This window comes from Beta vulgaris, chromosome 3, assembly GCF_026745355.1.
Source record: "Beta vulgaris subsp. vulgaris cultivar EL10 chromosome 3, EL10.2, whole genome shotgun sequence".
Lineage (NCBI taxonomy): Eukaryota > Viridiplantae > Streptophyta > Magnoliopsida > Caryophyllales > Amaranthaceae > Beta > Beta vulgaris.
In genome coordinates this window covers 11,162,448-11,184,143 of record NC_079204.1, presented here as the reverse complement: position 1 = coordinate 11,184,143, position 21,696 = coordinate 11,162,448, and the positions used below count along the sequence as shown (strand labels likewise).

The 21,696-nt window shown below is 34.7% G+C and overlaps 3 protein-coding genes across 4 annotated transcripts; all 3 read right to left on the bottom strand.

The window, feature by feature from the left end:
- Positions 1 to 340: 340 nt before the first annotated feature.
- Positions 341 to 6,289, bottom strand: LOC104888651 (AT-hook motif nuclear-localized protein 6). The gene is made up of 5 exons (XM_010673675.4): positions 5,031 to 6,289; positions 3,043 to 3,110; positions 2,275 to 2,406; positions 1,707 to 1,868; positions 341 to 1,035 (listed from the first exon to the last, which is right to left on the bottom strand). Exons 1-5 carry the CDS (start codon positions 5,386 to 5,388, stop codon positions 721 to 723), a joined length of 1,035 nt encoding a protein of 344 aa, XP_010671977.2. The 5' UTR covers positions 5,389 to 6,289; the 3' UTR covers positions 341 to 720.
- A 3,293-nt stretch (positions 6,290 to 9,582) lies between these two features.
- On the bottom strand, positions 9,583 to 15,761 carry LOC104888650 (65-kDa microtubule-associated protein 3). Of its 2 annotated transcripts, none has more exons than XM_010673674.3 (13): positions 15,528 to 15,761; positions 14,223 to 14,330; positions 13,916 to 14,122; positions 13,290 to 13,541; positions 12,952 to 13,161; positions 12,706 to 12,861; positions 12,439 to 12,598; positions 12,213 to 12,364; positions 12,046 to 12,133; positions 11,257 to 11,330; positions 11,093 to 11,167; positions 10,714 to 10,960; positions 9,583 to 10,342 (listed from the first exon to the last, which is right to left on the bottom strand). In XM_010673674.3, exons 2-13 carry the CDS (start codon positions 14,292 to 14,294, stop codon positions 9,876 to 9,878), a joined length of 2,160 nt encoding a protein of 719 aa, XP_010671976.2. In that variant the 5' UTR covers positions 14,295 to 14,330; positions 15,528 to 15,761; the 3' UTR covers positions 9,583 to 9,875. The 2 variants fall into 2 exon arrangements, with proteins under 2 accessions (XP_010671976.2, XP_048497001.1); XM_048641044.2 differs by lacking the exon at positions 15,528 to 15,761 and adding an exon at positions 15,217 to 15,475.
- A 1,770-nt stretch (positions 15,762 to 17,531) lies between these two features.
- LOC104888648 (protein YLS7) lies at positions 17,532 to 21,444 on the bottom strand. The gene is made up of 3 exons (XM_010673671.4): positions 20,875 to 21,444; positions 19,876 to 20,150; positions 17,532 to 18,580 (listed from the first exon to the last, which is right to left on the bottom strand). The coding sequence occupies exons 1-3, from the start codon at positions 21,182 to 21,184 to the stop codon at positions 17,765 to 17,767; spliced, it is 1,401 nt and encodes a 466-aa protein (XP_010671973.2). The 5' UTR covers positions 21,185 to 21,444; the 3' UTR covers positions 17,532 to 17,764.
- Between the last annotated feature and the right edge of the window lie 252 nt (positions 21,445 to 21,696).

Genomic DNA, 21,696 nt, shown 5'->3' with positions numbered 1-21,696 from the left:
ACTCGACAGCTCGCGCTATTTTAGCAGGCTTGGGCATGATCTTTCATATATAAGCTCGGCCCGGCCCGGCCCGGCCATTTGATCACCACTACAGTAGTAGTAACCGGTTGCGCAAAGTTTTTCTGTGTTGATAATTAACAGATGACAAAAGTGGATATTATGAAGTTTATTTTACATATCTTTATAGGAGAGTCTAGTTTTGTTATTTTTTATTTTCATAAGGGCCTAAATTTTGTTTAATAAACACTTTGAGCCAAACTGGGGAGCAAGAGATCAGTACATGTCTGAAAACTTTTCCGACAGTTCAGAAAAGTTATATAAACAAAAAACAGCATGTGTCTTCCAATACAAATCTCAGCATAATTTCTTGCTACAAAACCATAATTTTAATTCCACAAAAGTTGGACAGAAGAATGAGGAATACATGACATACATCTGTAGTTTCTAAAGGAACCCAGGCCAGGAAGACAAACGGAGCACCCAGACAATTAACAGCAACACCAGCTGTACTAACTACACTAAAATCCTGACTAATCCTAACAAACGAGCACGTCCTGTGTTAAAAAGCCGAAGCTAATACTAAAACCTACTTGTAACGATACATGTGACATACTGCCATTCCCCACAAGTGAGGAAAACCAGTCCTAGGTAAATCTGTGGACCAACTATTGATTGAAATACAAATACAGATGTGAGAAGAAGAAAACTAAGGTCAAATTTTCAGCCAGAAATCTCGAGATTTGAAGGGCTGTCGTCATCGTCATCAAAATCATCAGAATCCCCTTCAGGGGTTGATACGTTATTGTCAGCTTCAAGGTCCATCATTGGGTCATGTTGGGTAGAGTTCATAGAAGGCAAATTTTCGGTATGGAATGACGGAGGTGGGGATGAGAAGTTTACCTTCTGCCCTCCTCCATAAATTCCTTCTGGCGCTTGGTTGACAATCGCTGGTATAACAGGGGTTACGGGTTCCATTCTCTGCTTCTTCGGCTTCTGCTCCTGAGCATGGCCAGGCAAGAAACTTCCCAGCACCACCTGATAATTCAGTTAAGAATCAGCATAGGCCACAGAAAGATACTGGAGTAAAGGATACTACTAAAGTGGTTTGATGTTTTGATTCCTATATGATGCACTTATGCAATTATTTGTATTTGAATAGTTATCAGAGCAATCGAATCTTTAGGTGCATCGCTTTATAACACCAAAAAGAAAGCTTTTTGATGATAGAAATCCTTTTGCCAACAAGATGAGTTTACATAGCGAAAAAAGTTGCTCCCTCGTTTCAAATTAATTGTCACATTATCCCAACCTTTCCTGATAAAAGATGTCATGATTCCAGTTTACATCACTTAATATAAGGGAATATTAGGAATCCCAAATAGAATACAAATCCCTCTATCCAAAAATATTTGCTTCATTTGCATTTCACACGCATATTAAGAAGATATAAAAATCATGGAGAAAATATTGGGTGGATGGATGGGCCCAAAATCTAGAGGAAAAGTTTACCAAAAATAAAATGGAGCAAAGATCTTGGGCTGAAAAGAGTACTATTTAGGCCACACCTTTTCCCCGCAGCATATGATATCAAAATTCCAACTTTTTTTTCCACCCGCCTTTCCCTTTTTCACTGCCTCCGAACCCAAAATAAAGGAAGAGGAAAAGAAGTCGTCATGCTTTTAGTGATGGGGCTATTACAATTTTACCTGCACAGGACTAGCAGCAACAAGTAAACCAGCAAGTCCACCACCTAAGACACGACCATCAGGACCTGCTAGTGAGACACTCATGCCTCCAGATCTACTCTTCACTATACCATTGTCAGTAGGCATAAATGAACCAGACAAGGAAAGTATCTCGAAACGGCCCTACAGGATCATTAAAGCACTGAATAAATAACTGCATAAACAGCAAGAAGTTGCAAACACTAATAAACCCCTAAACTAATCACAATGGACATAGTAAAATGCCAGGCAGTCTACTCTTTTCTCAGGCTTATGCATTTTTTATCGTGATTGTACAGCATACGAAGACCAAAATCACGTTTCTTTGACGCTCGAACATAGTAGCTGCCAAAAATTATTTAATAAGACAATCTTCACTCATTTACAGTTCATGTCCAGAAGAGATTGCACTTGTCACGTTAACAATCAGAAGGCCTGACCAAACCGCCACAGACAAGTGCAACCTCCCTTCTTCTCTCCATCTCCCAACAGGAGTGTTACTACAAACAATTCAACACACTTTATAACAAATAAAGAGAGGAAGGTATACTTCATATGTTAGAGTGCCACCAGAAGAATTCGGCTGACGAAGGGTAACATTTGAGATTGAACCACTTGCTGAGAGAAGACATATAGCACGAGACTCCTGCTGTGAAAATGATAGAACCTTCATCGCGACATCCTGGTGGTAGAAGAAGAAAATAATCAGTACATGGTCAAAGATTTAGAAAAAGAAAACAGCAGAGGAAACTATAATTTGCAGAAATGATGATTCACATTAATATATAATTAAGAGAGTAATACACTAACAAGAGCTTTTGCATTTACATCCAACTTGAACGTCATTTATATCACTGTCTACATGTAGGATAGAAAACATGAAAAACATACAATAGTCATAGAACTAGACAGCTATGAGATAACAAAGTCATAAAATAGACGAATCCTGTTCGTTCACTAAAATAGAGCTGGGACATGGCATAGAAAAGACACACATCCTCATGTATATAACCAAGTAATCATGCTCAAAGATCATAAGAGCTCAAATAAGTGCGGAGCAAGCTAGTCCTCCAAGTTCCGAAAATCGCAAGGTGTAAATTATAAAATGAGGTCTTAGAAACATGATCTCCCCCAAAAAACCTCTTTTGATCACCTAAACTTCTATTCCTGTCAGTTTCCAGTAACAAGCTTAAAGTGAAAGGAAAACTAACACAACATTAAAACTTCTATCCAAATATCTGAAGATCTTATTACAAACAAAAACTATCTGTGATATTAAGGGCACAAGGACATCAGATTTGAACATTTTAAAGCATACCTCCCCAGCATTTACAGTGATCACATGAGGAGTGAAATTTCCACCAACGAAATATGCAAGCCGATCGCCTGGATAACTTCATATATTAGTATTCATCAACCAATACAGAATTGAAGTTCATTCTATAAGTTATGATCACAAAAACACACTATAGTATAAGCCTAGAGGCAGATTGGGTAAGAAATGTAAAATAGAAACATATGGATTTGAAGATACAGTATACAGGGTGGAAAGGAATTTGGTATTTGTCAGTTTCCAACAACAGATAGGTTCCTAGAACCCTCCATGGAATCCTTTACTGACTCTGTCAGCACATATGGTGGAACGGGATATCACAATCAGTGCCAACAAACACCAACATAGTAAAAACACTAATAAGACTCATCAGCAACATAGAAACACCAAATCCGTATTGCAACGATAAAGCATAAACTGTCAGATCATTGACATAATTGCAAGCCAGATTGTGATGCATTATTCATATGTGAATAAGTGCAAATAAGAGCTTCATTATTGTAGGTGTTCACGAGTACCAGGAAGCTCTTTGCAAAGGTGGGTAGGAGTTGGATCAGATCTGATTAGATTAAACTCAAAATGCATTGGATCAGCTCTTGAGATTAACTCAGTGCTGATCAGATCATGATAAGTACTATTCATTCCAAATTTTGATTTAGACATGAGTTTAACAGCCTGTCTACAAAACTTAATTGGTTAGGTTTTAGGGTACCCACATTTAGACCTCCCAAAATCCCATCATAGGCAGGATAATACATGATGCTAATTCTATATTCAGCGAAATCAACTTTAATCTCCAAAGTGAAAACCTAATTATATGATCAGATAATTGTTGACAGTTAGGATGATTAAAAAATTCAGACTAAGGGAAAGAAAAACTAACAAAACACTATTGGTAAAACTTGAATTCAACCTTTCTCACTCTTACACAAAATAGATCTAAAGACCAAGTTTCAATAACACTCGCAATACGTAACACATACCTTCAGCAAATTCCAGATTAACTATTTCTCCAAAATCAGAATTGGCCATAAAGAGCAGCGGCGTTATCTTTTCTTTGTTGAATTTAGGTTTTTCAGAAGGTTGTCTCTTCATATTTATAGATGTCAAGGTTGAAATTGCATATAGTTTCCTTAAAAGTTATAAGCTAGTATAGATCAATGTTGATGGAATGTGCTAAGTTGTTAAACAAAAGTGTATCCCAAGTGAGACAAGACCAATGATACGAGTAACTTTCATCAAATTCTGGGAACACACATAATTAAATGATACTAGTTTTAGGACTTTGTCATACTCGTCACTTCCATGTTAGTTATATATCAGATGTCCTAAAAGTTAAACTACATGAAGTACTTAAGGAAAGACATCATCTTGATATCTTGTTGACTATAAGATACTTTCATTTTCTATAGAGATCAAGCCAAAATTGATAGACAAACAGCATCGATGATCATCTGGCCACACGACTCCATTCCCAACCCAAAAACAAACAAAGAAAACGCTACACAGCAGAGCGTTCTTCAGAAACTATAGAGCCAAAGCATAACATATTAAATTTTGCAGGTACATATCAGGAGTAGCACTTGAAATCCTGAATATATAAAACCAGATGATGATCCTGAACAAAAAGTTAGCACCTAGTTTCTATATTTGGACACAACCATATTAAGCATCCCCCACCCAATTTATTCCCCCGCCCCCCCCATTGAACAATATCAAATCACATTCAGTCTTGAAAAATAAACAGAACATGAAGTAGGCAAAGCTGTCAATTTCATTCATATGAAATAATTTGGTTACTATTTCGAAAAGATCTTTCGGGGGCCAGGGGAAGAGCAACAAAGGAATTTCCTATTTCAAACATCCTTAAGGCAAATTTAACCTCCATTTAACTAAACATCAACCAGAACAAATTGCAACAAAATAGAAAAACCTAAAAAGTAATTATTTAAAAGAGATGTAAAAACTATTACCTAGACTCTCAAACTCCACTTTCTGTGCCTTCTTTACTGTCTGAAAAGGCCTTCCCCTAGGTTGTTTCCAACCTGAGAAGTCTCCACTGAGAGGAATTGAAGCCGAAATCGGCATTGGCGACAATGCGGCCGCCACAGCCCCATCAGGGCCATACTTCCTAGGCCTACCTCTCTTCTTCCTCATATCAGAAGAAGGAGGTACTCCTGTCATATTAACTGGTGGAGCAGCAGCTGCCATAGTTGGAGCTCCTGGCTGACTCATAGGGTTTTCAGCCCTAGATGCCAGACAGAAACCCTGAACTGCTTCATCACTTTTCACTGTTATCCCAGAACTTATTTCCTCTTTACAAGCCTCCATGCATTAAACTTTAAAACTTTCAATGGAACAACACAAATTCTAAAGCCCTTGACAAAAACCTAAAACCCTAAGATTCTGATACACCCAGAAAACTTACTAAACTATCTTAAATTTGAAGAGTACAAGAAGAAGAGCATATATTGAGCTGAAAAGCAGCATTTACAACACACAAAAAAAAAAAGAAAAATGATCAAGCAGTGATGAAGGTAAAACAAAAAAAACCCAAAACTCAGAATCCTTTAGTAACCCAAAAACAAGTCAATCAACAAGAAACCAACCCAGAAAACCCAACTCACTAACTGCTTTAAAAAAAGCCAAAACCTTGTCTGAAAATTTCCTAATACACCAAGAAATTTAGAGAAATAAATCAAAACTTAAAGATCTTTCCTTTTGAATCTAGAAATCACTAAAATCAGAAACTTTTCCAAAATATAGTTACCATTTGAACAAAATATAGAAAATAAAAACAAAAATAGGAAATTTTTAGCTTAACTTTGTAGAAAAAAAATTCAACATACCGCCTAACCCAGTTTCGGAGTGTCTGAAAAACTACCAACTAGTATTTTTCTGGAAACTGGGTTTTGCAGAAAAAGAGAAGAAAAAGGGAAGCAAAATTTTTTTTCCACAAATTGAAAAATTAAAATATTAACAAATACAGAAGATAATAAAAAAATTTCAAACTTAATTAAATATTAGGCCCATCTAAATTACAAAAAACGAAGATTTAATTATGGTTAAGAAAATGGTTCAAGTCCGTCTAGGGAATTTAATAAAGCAGGTATGAGTATACCAAAAAGTAAAATTGTTTCAAATATAAAAAAAGAAATTTTTTGGAAGTTAATTAAAATTTTATTTTTCAAAATTTTCATCTTTTAAAAAAGTGGGCAACTAATAAATTAAAGGCTGTAAAGGTAAGTTAAGAAGGCATGCCAATTTTCCAAACTACTACTGGCCTAAATCTCATTGCTTTGTCTATTAGGAGAGTTAAAAATAATTAAAGATAATGATAATTACAATAACTTTTAATACAATTTTACCCATGTAATTAGTGATAATTTACTCTTTATTGCCACTATGAAATTATCCAATTGAATCTAATTACTTGAAGTTCAATCTTTGCGGCTAGGGTATTCTTGTACAGTTGAACTTTACATTTGTACTAGTTTAAGGATCTATCTTGATCAACTCACTCAAAAAAAAAGAAAAAAAAGAAAAAAAAGAAAGAGATATACTAGTTTAAGCATTTATCTATTTTGTCCTCTTTACAGTTACTAAAAGATGTCATGTAATCTTATACCAAGGTCACTTTGAGATTTCAACAGCACTAATTGTTAGATATTGGATGACAACAAAATTTGTTTTCTTCACTTTGTAAAAGTTTTTGTATGATTGCATACCTTTAGGTAAAATATTTGGCATAGTTGATAGGACAATGACTATATAGTATATACATATCAAATGTATGTATCAAGAGAAGGAAAACTAGAAGAGAGAAAAGAGATGATTAACAAATTAATTTGGTGCACGAATCTAACTATTTCCGATAAGTTTTAGTAGGGAGCGAGTCTTATTGAACTTGTATAATTCTCGTACATAAAATGTTATAATTTAAGTTGAGCTTGATATCAAAGTCGAACAAGCGTCTAGCAAATTTTCTTGTTTTATTGTTATATTGGAGTTTTCTCAATCCAAATTGTATATATATTATCAGAAATAGAATTTAGTCATTTTGATGTCTTTGTCAAAAGTCATTATAAATTATTTTGAAGAACATTACATATACTTATAAATTGATTATTATCTATCTAAGATTATTCTTTTATGGATGATATTATCATATTGCCATAATTTCCAAATTTTGTTGTGCATTAACAAGATTAATTATCTAATCAATTTAGTCTGTTTTCCCTATTATGTACTATGTATATAAAGATATTATAAATTAGGTACTTCTATTGAGTTTTGCTTTACTAGTTTGGAAAAATGTTTCTCATGGTCTTTATTTAATAATCAAACTTCCACAAGTATTATATGTAGTATATTGCTAGTTGAAAACAAAATTGTTTTAGATGAAACCCTCTATTTACAAAATGTTGTCTAACTTTGGAGGTGGGCTCTTGAGGGGAAAAATGCCTCCTAAATAATTAATAAAATCTCCAAAACACTCATTCTAACTCTAAGAAATACAAAGATATTTCCCGAGTTTCATCTAGTACTAGGAGTTACATACGTTACCTCATTCATGAGCAACAAGAGGGATGAAAATACAATCAAGATTCAACCCTAGTTCGATTTGTTTGGAGACAAAAAAAATTCGATTTGACTTCAAGTGTAGAAAAATCCAACTCCATCCTCGTTTATAAGATTCCGACATATAAGATTCGACTTCAACTCCTATTCGAATTTGATGCGCTTATTCTATTATAATATAACTATATTATGCTAACTTATGTTTTCTGTGGTAATATGCACACAATAAATAGATTATTTTGCTTTTCAATATATTATTACAATAAATTCGTTAGTTTTGATTAATTTATGCGCATCATTGATGTCATTCTCTGTAACCTCATTAATAGATAAATAAATAAACCTCAAAATTACAAATTAATAGGAGTGATCATTTACCAATTATAATCTTTACTTGATAAATTACGGACTTCATTGCAAAATACTGTTTTTTTTTTTTACATGACTACCTAGAACATTTGGTAAGAAGGAAAAAAAAATATTATTAAGAAGTCGGTTTAGAGTCGAAGTCGGATTATATTGGTGGGATGTCGGAGCTGGAGGCAAATCGAAAGTCTCGACAATAAGTAGGATTAGACTCTGACTATGCGAAATCTGATTTGAATTCGACATGTTGTCATTCCTAGCAGCAGGTGATAGCCTACTAAGCCTAATAGTATTGGCATCACTTTCTTCTTAACCCCTGTAAGACGGATCTTGAATTCTCTCTTTCTTCTTATAAGAGAGTTCAACTTACCTATCTAAAAGAATAATAATACTAATTAAATATATGAATTTTTATGTTATACTCCTTTTTTACAACTTACCAATATATGTATATATATGTATATATATGCATGTATATGTGTGTATATATATGTATGTATATATATGTATGTATATGTATGTATATATATGTATGTATATGTATGTATATATACGTATGTATATATATGTATATATGTTTAAGTTCATATGAGAACCGCCCTTATGGTGAGAACTGTGAGAACCATTCAATTTTCCTCATTTTACGAAGATTTTGATCATTTCATAATATTTTTGCTCATTTTTTGTTTCACTTATTTTATGGTTTTGCTCATTTAACAATTTTATGCTCATTTATTAACGTTTTTACTCATTTTACGTTTTGCTCATTTTACTTTTTTTCTCATTGAACTTTTTTATGCTCATTTTACGTTTTTCTTCTTTTACATTTTTGTTCATTTTATATTTTTGATAACTTAATGTTTTCTACTCATTTTATGTTTATGCTCATTTGTTATTTTTTTTTGCTCATTTTAGGAAATTTTTGCTCATTTTAAGTGGTTCTCACGGTTCTCACCACAAGAGGGTTCTCATTAGAACCCAACCCTATGTATATATATGTATATATATATACATATATACATATGTTGTGCTCTTAATTTTTTTTGTACATATGAACTGTTATGTTGTGCTCTTTTCTTTTTTATGGCAATAATGTTGTACTCTTTTTTTTTAGGACAAATAATGCTGTACTCTTGAAAGACAAGCAATTTACAAGACAACATGATTATGTCAAAAAAAAAATCAAAATATACTGATGGCAAATAGGTTCTAAGAAATTTCCTAAACTCAAATTTAAGCCACTCAATCAAACAAAATCTTGTCTTTGTATTTGTTTAATCTGGCTTTCAAAGGAGTGTCATAATCATTATTCATTACTACTAAGTAAACCACTAATTTTACCTCATTTTCTCCCCAGTGACATCATTTTATGGAGTAAAGTGTACGCCAAACAAGGCAGATGTGAAAATTTTCCAACAAAGTAAACAAGTCATGTGATGACCACCTACCACTTCGGTGGAGTTTCCAATTAACTTCTAATATTCCAAAGAAAATCTCATGTAAAATAATAAAGTAGTAATCAATAGATTACCCAAAATGAAAAAGAGAAAGAGGAGGGAAAAAAGAACCCCTAAACAATGATCAATTGGTCAAAAAAGAAAAATAATTCTTGAATTTTCATTTAAGTATCTTACAAATGACAAATTCAAGCAACAAAGAATACATGCACAATAACAATTTACAAGTGCAGGTAAGATGAAGAAGTCAAAAGATATCATTTGACTTATCCATCAATTTGAGTAATTAACTATATACTCCCTCCGTACAGAATTAATAGTCACTTACGGTGTAATTTGAACTAGTAATATGACAACAAATTTCGAACTGAGGTAAGATAATAAAAGAATTCTATCAAAAGCTGTTCTAAAGTCTCATACTGGTATAGCTCTTTTTAGATGTGTATTAGGCAGCACAAACCCAGCTCTTCTTTCCTCAAATGAGTATTCTACCTCTTCATCAATAACTTCCACAAAATTATCAGCCTCATGAAAATCAGGTTGTCGAAGAGGTGCAGGTGTCATTGATGTGTGCATTGGAGCTGAAACTGTTGAAGGTGTTGTTGTAGGTGCAGAAATATGCATTACTTTTGGAGTGCAGTTTTCTTCACCTGCAGAAGGAATAATCTTTGAGGGTGTATTATATATTTGCTGGGATGTGTCATTTTTGGAGACTATTTGCTGGTGCATAGTGTTGTTCTCTGCTATGTTCTCATCATCACAGAAGTCCTCATGTGCTCGTGTTGATGCTGTGGAGGAAATAGGCGAAAAAGGTCTTCGTACCACAGCAGATTCTGTTTCACGGCCGTTGAATGTGAAGTTCTTGTCCAACACCCTTCTCACTATAAATACAGGCAACAATAATGCAACCAAAATAAGTTTGACCAAGATGAACATGAAAAAGAAAAAAAACCAAAACTGAGTTTCCTCCGCACTTTTTACCCCTATACAGTTTAAAGAAAAGTAATCTGTATAGAAAGTGACAAGAGCTTATACAATCAATACACCCTCCGCTCATAATTAAGTGCAGAACTTGCTTCTATTTTTTTAGAGGTCTCTGATGCACACGTTTACCCCTGAATATTTTAAATTCATGTGTTGCAGCCTTGCAGGTGTGGCATTTGTAAACAGAGTAAGTATGTTGCATGATCAGAAAAAACACACTGAACTGAACTTTTTGCCTCAAGAAAACGGCAGTGTCCTAAGAACTTACCAGTTGATTGTGGTGCTCCTGTGTTATCGTCCTTTTTGGAAGGGCGTGAACTCGGTGTCCCTCTGGCAGACTGAGATGAGTCAGGTCGAGCTGTTTGAACCGTATTTCCTCCAACAGAAACCCTTCTACTGTTTCCTCCTCCTGTAGACATTCTAGAACTTTTCTTGGCAGACTTCATTGGGCTGGGTTTAGAGCCAAAAAGTACTTCTTGTTCCTTAATTAGTTGTCCTTGAAGTTTTTTTTGTTCCTGAAATTAGATATGATTATGCATTAATATTCATCCTTTTCAAGTTGATGGTAAAAAGCAAAATAAAAAAGATTTCCTATCAAAAGGAAAACTACAAATAAGAAAAGGAAAAGGATTCAATGCTCTTCATACCCGATGTCGTTTCTTTTGTTGTTCCTTCTCCTGTCGTAATATTATGTGCTCCTCAAGCATTGAAAGAAGATGAATCTGATTGACACATCCAGATAGGGTTAGTGAGATTAGTAATTAAAATTAGAAGATTTGGCGGACTTGATCAGCAAAGGGTATACACTTACACCATCATACATGAACTTGAGACCTCTTTCTTCCTCCCAGGTTTGAGTTTTTGCAGCCAGAGCTTCCACCATCCCTACGTAGCATGGAAAGAGGTCAATTCATTATTTAAGAAAAAAGACACTATGAAACTAGCTCTTTTCCACATTATGAAATTAGTCAATTTGAGACAGAACTCCAAAAATTATAGTGTTCTATTGTTGGAACTTGAAACCAAAGTGGACCATTGAGGTTAAACAAGATAAACTGATATACCATGACCAGCAAGTTAAACAAAAATTAAATCACCCTTGACAAGGTTGACCTTAGAACCTTTATATAACATGTTAACCATCTAGAAGTTTCAACTGTTAACTCATATCTACAACCTTATCTGGCTCAGCCTCCAGGTTCATTAATTAGCAACAACAAATCTTACTAGAATTTGTTCATAAAAACATTACTACATTAGTTCCAAATATAGAGTTTTGATCTCATAATCCCAACAGCACAATTAGGAGCTCATTTGCACCAAACAAAACAATTAGGTGCTCATTTTAGTAATCTAATCTTTAATCAAATTGCCTCTTGCGGTGTTGGTATGCTCTATAGTCAATACACTAAATAAAGGTCATGCATGGTATCAGCTCGATCAAACAATGAAACATAAAGGGGCTGAGGAACTGGATATAGACGAAAGAAGTGCTCAACTCAATTCCCATCATATGCAGCTGGATGGACATTATTTATGTGACATACAACTGTAGGCTGTTAATTCATGTCAAGATACAGTATACTGTGGTAATGATTACCTGGAAGCTTATTAACCAATGTTCGAGCTTTCTCTGCGCGTTTGAGGATGAGATGAGAACCTTTTCCGGCGTTGTATCGGTTTTCATCCTAAAATAGCAGTGCAGCACTGGTCAACAAACCAAAAAGGTAAGAGAAAGAAACAACTTAGCAGAAAACCAGGAACTACCATATTGTATTCTTCGAGCCATTCCTCCTCTTCCCGGGCAGATAACCACTTCTCAACTTTTTCCAAAATATCTTTGCGGCTAAACGCTTGTTCTTTGACCTTGCCAACTTCTAGTTCAATTTGTTCGAGGACAGAAGCAGGGTCCAAAGCTCCTATAGTACGAAAATTGAGCAATGTGAGAAAACAAATAGGCACAGAATAGCAAAATAAACTCTAAACTAAATACCTGATTCTATTGCCTGAATGAGATATTCTGTTTCACCATCTAACTCAGGAACCAAATGGGTCTTTCGACAAATTTCATCCAGCTCTGCTCTCTTCTTCAAGACAAGCTCTTTCATCTTGCTTGATTTCAGTTCTTCTAACCTGGAAACTTCTGCCTCAACCTGCACAAATAATTACATAAATCAGATGAGATTGATATTTCCTAAACTATCAATGGGTCTGTTTGAGAACTCTTGGAAACAAATAGATAGGAAGGTCTGCGACATACATATTCAATAAAATCATCTGAAAGCATGTTTGGATCAGTCATTTCATCATCTGAAGCAGCAATATTACATGTGACATGTTGAAATGCTTGTTGCTCTTCAACCGGTGTATCCATTAGATTCCAGAGCTCCAACAACATGGTGGCAAGATCTTGGAGCTGCACAAGTTTGGTTAAAAAAGCACAAAAGATGAGCCAACAAGAACTATAAGTTATAATGAAGTAATCTAAAAGATGATGTTTCTGTACCCTCTGCCGCCTCTGAAGCTTAAGCTCTCGCAGTCTTTTAATGGCAGACTCTAGTTGTTGTAGTGTAAGTGTACTTATACTATGGTTTTCTTCCGAGTCAGCTAAGCTGGGATTAAGTTCTCTTACAGTTTCCTTGAAATCCAGTCCCAGGACAGAGCACAATGAGCTCAAAACAGTAAGGTCCTCTAGGACTTGCTTCAGGCGACCACTCTGCAATTTGATGATCAAGTAGGGTTAACAAGTTACATAAACACAAGGCTTCCCTGATAGAGAAATCAGTACAACCTGAAGCCTTAAACTGAAAAAGGAAAAGCACAGCTAATCCGAATCACACGGACCTTCTCCTTTTGTAGGGACTGTAGCTCTTTTTGCAATTCTTCAAGCTTTCTTAGAGTCAAGTCATTCTCATTTACAACTGCCTTTGAGCTATCATATCCATCTGATCCATAAATTTCGGAGAATACATTCTGAATCTGTCCAATGACCTCAAGAAATTGATTCTTCCTGTCTACTTTTCTTTTTCGCATCTCTTCTAGTTGAGAAAGAATGGTATTGAATTCTTCCTTTAAGCTTCTAGCCTTTTGCTCCGTCTGCATATATACCGCAACTGTTTTATTACTCATAAATTGACCTAAACAAATGCTATGTGCTATGGAGAAGGTTTTTCCCCTTATATTATCAGAAATAGATGAAAAGATATTTAAGAAAATAAAAAGAACAAAGTTGTATATCTGAATGCATCTTCCTAAAAAGATACATCATGCTATACTTAGATCAGTTATCCATGAGAATTGATTTAACAACAGTAAGAGGCAAGAGTAGCATGCATATCATGTTGAAATGAGATGTCACTTTGATTGTATCACATCTCAGAAGTCTTAAACTTAGCATCCCACTCAATCATTAAAAGGAGTAAATGTGATAATCCTGTCAACGTCATGAAATCAATTTGACCTACTCATACCTGTCTAATATGTACCGGAAGCTCTCCCATTGCAGAACAGATGACTGCAAACTCTGCCTCCGAATCAGCAATAGCTTGTCGTAGCAGAGCTCTGGAGCGATTCGCCACATCAACTCTTCTCCTGTATACTTCCAAACATTCTTGTTCAAGCTCATATAACATCTTATCCCTTGCTGCTTCAGACTCACCCACCTCATCCCATATTATCTAATAGACCAATAAACATGAGGAACAAAGTAAACCACCCATGAAAAAGAGAAATATAAGAACAGATATCCCTTGAAATTACTATTAATTTATGTCATACCTCAAGTTCGTATAAGAGAGACCCACAAGTGGTTTTTAATTGTGAAAGAGGATCATTTTGGAGGCCACCCATATTAATGAGATATCTTTAACGACCACAATTTTGAACCTACAGCAAGATTATCAAAAGAAATCAGCGGACTGAAATGAACAAATCAGGAAAGTATTGGCAGTGCAGTATGAAAAATGAACCAATACTGAACTCTTATGACTTATATGTGCAGCTCGGCCCAGAATACACGAGCACCACATATGCGTGCCATGCATTTCATGCATGCACAACCTGGTTGTACGATATAAACTGTAACTAAAACCCAATAATAGATACCTAAAACCCAAGAAATCTGCTTAAGAGCTCCAAATTTGACTCAAGAACTTTAATTAAAGTATGAAATATAGCTATTTTTGAGCAATAACTGCTTAAAAGTTAAAAGAGCTCCAAGTCTAAAGTTACCTCAACAAGGCAGGATCCTGCACCACAACCGAAAAACTAAAGAAAAACACCAATCAAAGCATATCACAATAATGATGACCCAAATTTATACATAGATAACAAAAAATGAACACCCATTCGACTTGTACGAGAAGCTGCTCGAACTAAGGCACTTATGACAGAATCTATCAGCAACTAAGTCCTTAGATAAAGGAGGGCAACTACTTTTAACTAAATGAATAATCTAAAGTAAACTTCATGATAAACAGCATTGTGGTTTCTAATGTTTTAGAGTCTTCCTAACGTAGATATTTCACTACATAATTTCTTAGCCTCTAAAATCATCTACTTTCATGCAGCTCTCACCAATCACAAGGAAGCACTGGTAATCTACTACCCTTTAATTGTAGAATGAAATAAAATTAATCAACAAATGTCCCAAAAAAAAACCCAAAATGAAGCAACACACAAAATAAAATAAAAAAATTCGCAACAAAATTCATATTATTACAGAACAAAACCCTAATTTTGGAAGAAAAAGAAAAGAAAACAGTTTAGGTACCATTAATAATTCGAATCTAATCTCCTTGAAGCGAATGGCGTAAATGAATTTCAAATCCGATATCACATTTTCCAGAAGATGAGCAAAATTGAAATTTGATATAGAAATTCCGAAAAACCCTAAATTACGGGAAAGAAAAGCTAGATTTAAGGATAATTAGGGTTTTATAGGCTCTAATTAGCTCGATTAAATCAACATTTAGTCAACATTAAGTTCGGAAGAAAAACAAGCTAAAAATAGTAACTTTCGGTAAGAAAAAAAAATCAACAGAGCGTAATTAAATTGGGAAAAATGTAAATGGAAATACTAACCTTATAATGAAGAAACAAAATTATAAGAAATGTCGAAAAAGTTTGAAGATGAGAGAGAAAATGTGGAGGTTGAAGATGAGGAGAAGGTAATGCGAGGTATGGGAGAGGGAGACAAAAGTTTTGAGAAATTCGACCGTTACCGAGGGAGGGAAGCGAGCTGGATGATTTTTTATTATTATACTTCTTACACAGACGAGATCTTTTATTAAAATTTGCTCCTATTTTTGGCAATTGTTTTTATGAATAAGATAAGAATATGGTTGAAGAATTGAAGATCATAAAATGTCGAGAATGTCCAATATGTAGTAGGTTGGTTGGATGTAGACTTGAGAAATTAGATTTTTTTTTTTATATATATATGGAGATGTTTTAAGTGCTTGAGATCATTAGTTGATCTATATATATTTTTTAGTCGGTAAGAGTCATAACTTATAAGAGTAAAATGAAAGGTTCGAACTACTTGTAAGTCAATTCAACAAGCGAGGTAGGCACTTGGGGAGTGGAGATAAGGGTAATGGGATCCTCTAGTGTTGGGAATTGAATTACCAATCTTGAAATTGAAAGATGCTCTCTTTTCCATTAAATCAAACTTAACTCAATCGTGCGTCTTGTTGTGTTTTCTATCAAACATTGACATATGCACAATTTGAAACAAGTGTAACGGTGGGATTACAAGGTGGACTTACTACAAATGGCCTTTTTTCACCTTCAAATAGAAAACATAGAACAACAATGTCAACGATACAACAACCTCCACAACTCTCGCATCGGCCACCATCTATACTGCCACATGCAATAAAGAGAGTCACCGCGACTAGCTAGGAGTATTGCTAATTGCACGAGCCGAGCCCGAACTATACTGGGCTAGGCTCGTTTGTCGTTTAGCTCGACTCGGCTCATGAGCTCGATAAGTGAAGGCCGACTCGAGCTCATGAGTTTCTCTCAATGCTCGAGCCCGATTTGAGAAAATTTTTTTTTAAATTCCAATACGACGGTAAACTAAATAAAAAATTTATATTCGACAATTGAAAAAATTGTTGACAAATCTTGTAGAATTATAAACTAAATTAAGAAATTACCACGAGTAAACATATTTAATGTCATTTTTACATGCTAACCAAATGTTAATGTCTCGAGACGAATCCTAACCTGAGTCGAGCTTTGACCAAACCAGACCTTATGGGCCCAACTCATTGTCACACGAGCACCCCTAACCGCAACACAATCACTACCCTTGCCGTGAAAGAATTGGGATGTCCCCATAAACAACTACTCCATCCGTGCCATATTATAGTTCCCCTATTTCATTTTAGGTGTCGCAAAATGTTGTTCTGATTTCTATTGTTTTCATTTTTGAACATCACTTTTTACTCTTTCTTTCCCCCTTTTCACATGGGTTTTTGACACCCTCATTTAAAGTTCCTCAACTCTCATTGATTGGGTATAACAAAAATCATTTTTTACCCTATCTCTCATCTTTTCACATGCCCACTCATTTAATATTCTCATTTTTTTCATTTTTTTATGACAATAATAATTCCAAAAAAGACAACAACTTCCAATGCAAATACATAATATAATCATTGTTTTCCTTAATTCCCGTGCCCAAAATGAAACGTGAACTATAAAATGGGACGACGGGAGTAATATCCACTAATACTCTCTCCATTTCATTTAATTTTCACATTTACAATTTTCATGTATGTCAATGCAAAACTTTGAGGATATATATCTTACTTTTGTATTTGTAAAATTATAAAAAATACATATTCATAAAATACATGTTATGATGAATCTAACAAGATCTCGACTATATTTTCATCAACGTATAAATCACAAATGATGTTCAAAATGAAATTTGTAAATAGTGTAAAATATCAAAGTGTAACAATTAAAATGAAACAGAGGGAGTACTGGCCAACATGGACTCACTATTGTTGCCATCGACGATCATGTTACAAAATCCTCAAGAAAAAGGTGACATTGAAATTGCCAAAAGAAAGATTGGATCAAGTAATTCAATATATATCTGTACGAAACTCAACTAAGTGACACTTTACAAGTAATTAATTATAAAAATGAGAACTGAAAAGAAAAAATGATCGGAGGCTAACTAGCAATTGAGCTGTCCCCAAAAGAAAAAAATTTCACCACCATATAAATAAACAAAATCACCTTGATCTCACAATAAGTTAATGTGAGATATCTCATATGATTTTACCAAACTACAAATAACACTATAAGGCAGACTTCTTGTTACCCTCAAACTCTTGTCTAATGATTTCAAGCATAATTTCATTCCATGTATCAACAGGACCAGGCATGCACCAATGCAAGCAATCCTGGGGAGGTGGTAGCCCATTCCGGCCCCTCTTCGTGATCTTGTTCGGGTCCGGGTTCCGATATGGACCCGGATGACCATCATGACGGTACTTAAAAGCTTCAGTAATATCCATCAACTTCAATTTAGATCGATTAGTCAACCTCTTAGTAGCTTGGTAGAACCCTGTTTCTTGTTTATCATGCATGATATTTGTGTACTCATATTCAACCACTTGACCAGGCAATAAGGGCCTAACTTTACCTGTACAAGATCCGCCAGTGTTCCACGCACCCTTCTCATAATGATCGGGCGAAAACGACGTAACAATGGTTAATCCTGAGTAGTTAGAATGAGTAGCCATAGCAGCTAATGCAGTCTCAGTAGATATTTTATATGCTTCAGTGTCAGTTATTTTCAGTGACTGATGATGTTTTACTGGTAAAGTGTAACCTTGTGTTCCAACGATCTTGTTATTTAACAGATAGACTGATTGTTTAGGAAACCAGTGACCGTTGGAAAAGACTAGTACATCAGATTTTGGTGCAAGTTCCATGAATGTTTCATCTGGAACATCTAGGTGAAGTTTGGTAATTCCATCTGGAACATAGCTGAATGGTTCTGTAGTGTGATGTACAAGCCATGCAGACCAAAAACGAAGTACTGTTACAGATTTTGATCTGAAATGCCAACGCTGCATGCGACGGTTTCCTTTGTTTTGTGGAACTTCAACCTGTGACATATATATGATGATATATAATTAAGTAAAATTTGCTAAATTGATAGGATTACTGTTAAAAGGGTGTTTGGTATGAAAACTTTTGATGTAGGAAACGGATTCAAATAAGCGTTTTCATTTCTAATTGTTTGGTATGAGTGTTAAGTAACAAATACCGTTACCGGAGGGAAACATATATATATAATCCCCCCATTTGTTACCCTTATCAAACTAGTGGAAACAAACCACGTTTCCTTCCTCAATCATAAACCTCTCAATTGTTTTCATTCCACTACGATATCAAACAACTATTAAAGGTAACGGTTATTATTTCCATTTCTCCTCCTTATCAAAATCCTTTCCATTCCGTTAAAAGGGGGTGTTTGGTATGAATACCATAAACGGAATGGAAAGGATTTTGATAAGGAGGGGAAAGGGTAATAATAAGTGTTACCCTTATTAGTTGTTTGGTATCCTAATGGAATAGAAACAAATATAACCCACTCCCTTTCCTCTTGTTTGAGGAGTGAAACGTTATTTGTTTCCTTAGATTGTTGACCGGAAACAACTTGGGGGATGTGTTTCCCTCAAATAACGGTAATTGTTACTTTACACACTAACCAAACAAGTAGAAACGGATTTTGTTACTTGATTCCGTTTCTTTTGTGAAAAAACATGATACCAAATACCCCAAAATATGTTACAAATTGAGCTATTTGTCATTGTGCAAAATAGTATTATATGATAAGATAATTTGCTTTTGATGTTCAATTGTTTAGTTGGTAATATATATGTAATACACAAGAATGTAAGTTAATCAACAAAATGACATGCATCTAAACCTAATTAAATTGGCTTGTATACTATTATCTGAAGTGAAGTATATCACCTAGAACTAACCAAAACTCCATAACCCAATATATAACATGAACGGAATGATTTATCATTATCCCATACATGAGCCTTAACTAAGTCTTTTGATTAGAATAGACGTTTCAGCAAGCAAACCTACTACAGTCACTAGAGCTGAAATTGGCTCTTTCCAAAACTAACCAACAAGCAAATTGGTTATGACGAGTATAAAACGATTTTTTTTGTTAATATTATATTCACATACGATAGACCTAATTTATCATCTTAATACGATCTAAACTCAACCTGATCCACAAGACCCATTTGCTACCTCTACATGCATATTGCATCATGCTTGATAGAATGCTATTTCGCCAAAATTTATACGTGCCTAGGACAAAATTAAGCAATTTTGTAAAAGAAAAAAGTGTGCTTTGATCAAGACTATATGAATTTACCTGCCATAGTATGCACAGAAGAGACTCCATCTGGTTGCGAGCAACAGAATCACCAACAAAAGTAATAGTTTTTCCACTCATCAACTCCAAAAATTTGGTGGCGTTAAATTTTGGAAGTTCACAATTGAATGGTCTCCATCTCCAGTTCTCATACTCCTTGTCAGGCCTCCCATTTCCTTGGCAATTTTGGGTCTGACTCAAAATAGGGCATGTGTTGTTTGTGTACAAAGGCCCCTCAGAATCATAGTACCATTCTCCATTGTACAGATCACAACCTGTACTTTTAAACACAAGTGTTAGATAAACATTCAAAATCAAAACTTTAACTAAATGATGTAGTACACATAGTTACAATCAAGATAAGGTCATAGACAACTAGCCCGAGTGCCCGTCCCAATCCGTGCAGGGCTCGGAGGGCCCGAATTGTGGTCCGGCTCAATGCCTAACCCCGGGACAGGCTGCCTATTTTGGCCTGGCTTGTCCCGCCAATCTTTTACAAGTCATCGAAAAATCCAGTTTGAAAAGTCAATTAATTAAGTCTTTAGTCTTGGCGAGTGATATTCCATGAACATCACCCCACCCACCAAAAGAATAAACAAGAAAGCTAAGAATAGAAAGTCTGATCAAGTGATCAGATCCTTAATTAGTTCATTCACCTCAAGTATCCGTGTTAGTTTTTTGACACTCAAACGTGGATACAAACACTCGGGACACTTTATGAGTCAGACGTGGATATACGAGTCCAGGTAACATATTCAAATCAACAATATAATATTACCAGTTGCATGTAAGATAATTGGTCAACAATCCAGAAAATCTTGATTATTACTATGTTCATAAGTAGGAAGTTTATATTTTTCTGTCATTGATAAACAAATATCAACAACGTGCATACAGTAGATTTTCATACTACAGAAAAAAAACAGTAACTTGAACCAGATTCAGCAAAACAAGAGAAACTATACAAATCATACAACAGTCTTAGTTACAAAGGCTAACCTGAATTATCTGCACTTTGATCAATTACTTCTTCTGCAGATACCTCGACTTCTGACTCGTGCTCATCATCATGGTCCACTTTAGCTACATGATCATCACCTTCTTGCGAAACAAACGCATCTAAATCACTCGAAACATCAGCAGCTCCATAGAAATAGATTGGGATGATAGAATTATTCGGGCGTGACAGTAACATCCAAGAATCCCACGTTACAAATACTGTAAGTAACACAACAGAAATCGCAATGGAAGAGACTAAACGTCCATACTTCAAGTTAGCATATTTTTCTCTAGGAAAAGATTTAGCCATGATCGATTTTTTCTCAAAGAATACGACTTGTAATAATTAAACTAAGCAAATTAAATCAAGTATGCTTGCTTCTATTATTTCTTCAGAAGATGAAGTGTGCAACATGCCTTCCTACGCAGCACATGGAATTTATGCCCACATCTTAATCAAGCTGACGGCTTGTTCTAATGTGTACAGCGTAATAAGTTAGCAGCCAAATAAAGACAACTATCTTATGGAATATTGATGGAGAATATGTGAACAGCTTGGACTAAACGTTATTTACCAACCGTTATATATTAAAATACTCAATAATGAAAAATCAATCTAATCTAATATATCTATTTATATAAAAGATAAGAGTTCTCAAAAGATATATAGATATATATATATATAAAGAGGTTTGCCAAACGAAAAAATGGAGTTTGATTTTGAATAAACAACTTGAATAATTATTATTCTAGGTAAATCGAATAGAACTTTTGCTACATACTTTACATTTATATTATATTTTTATACCGTTGGAGAAGGTT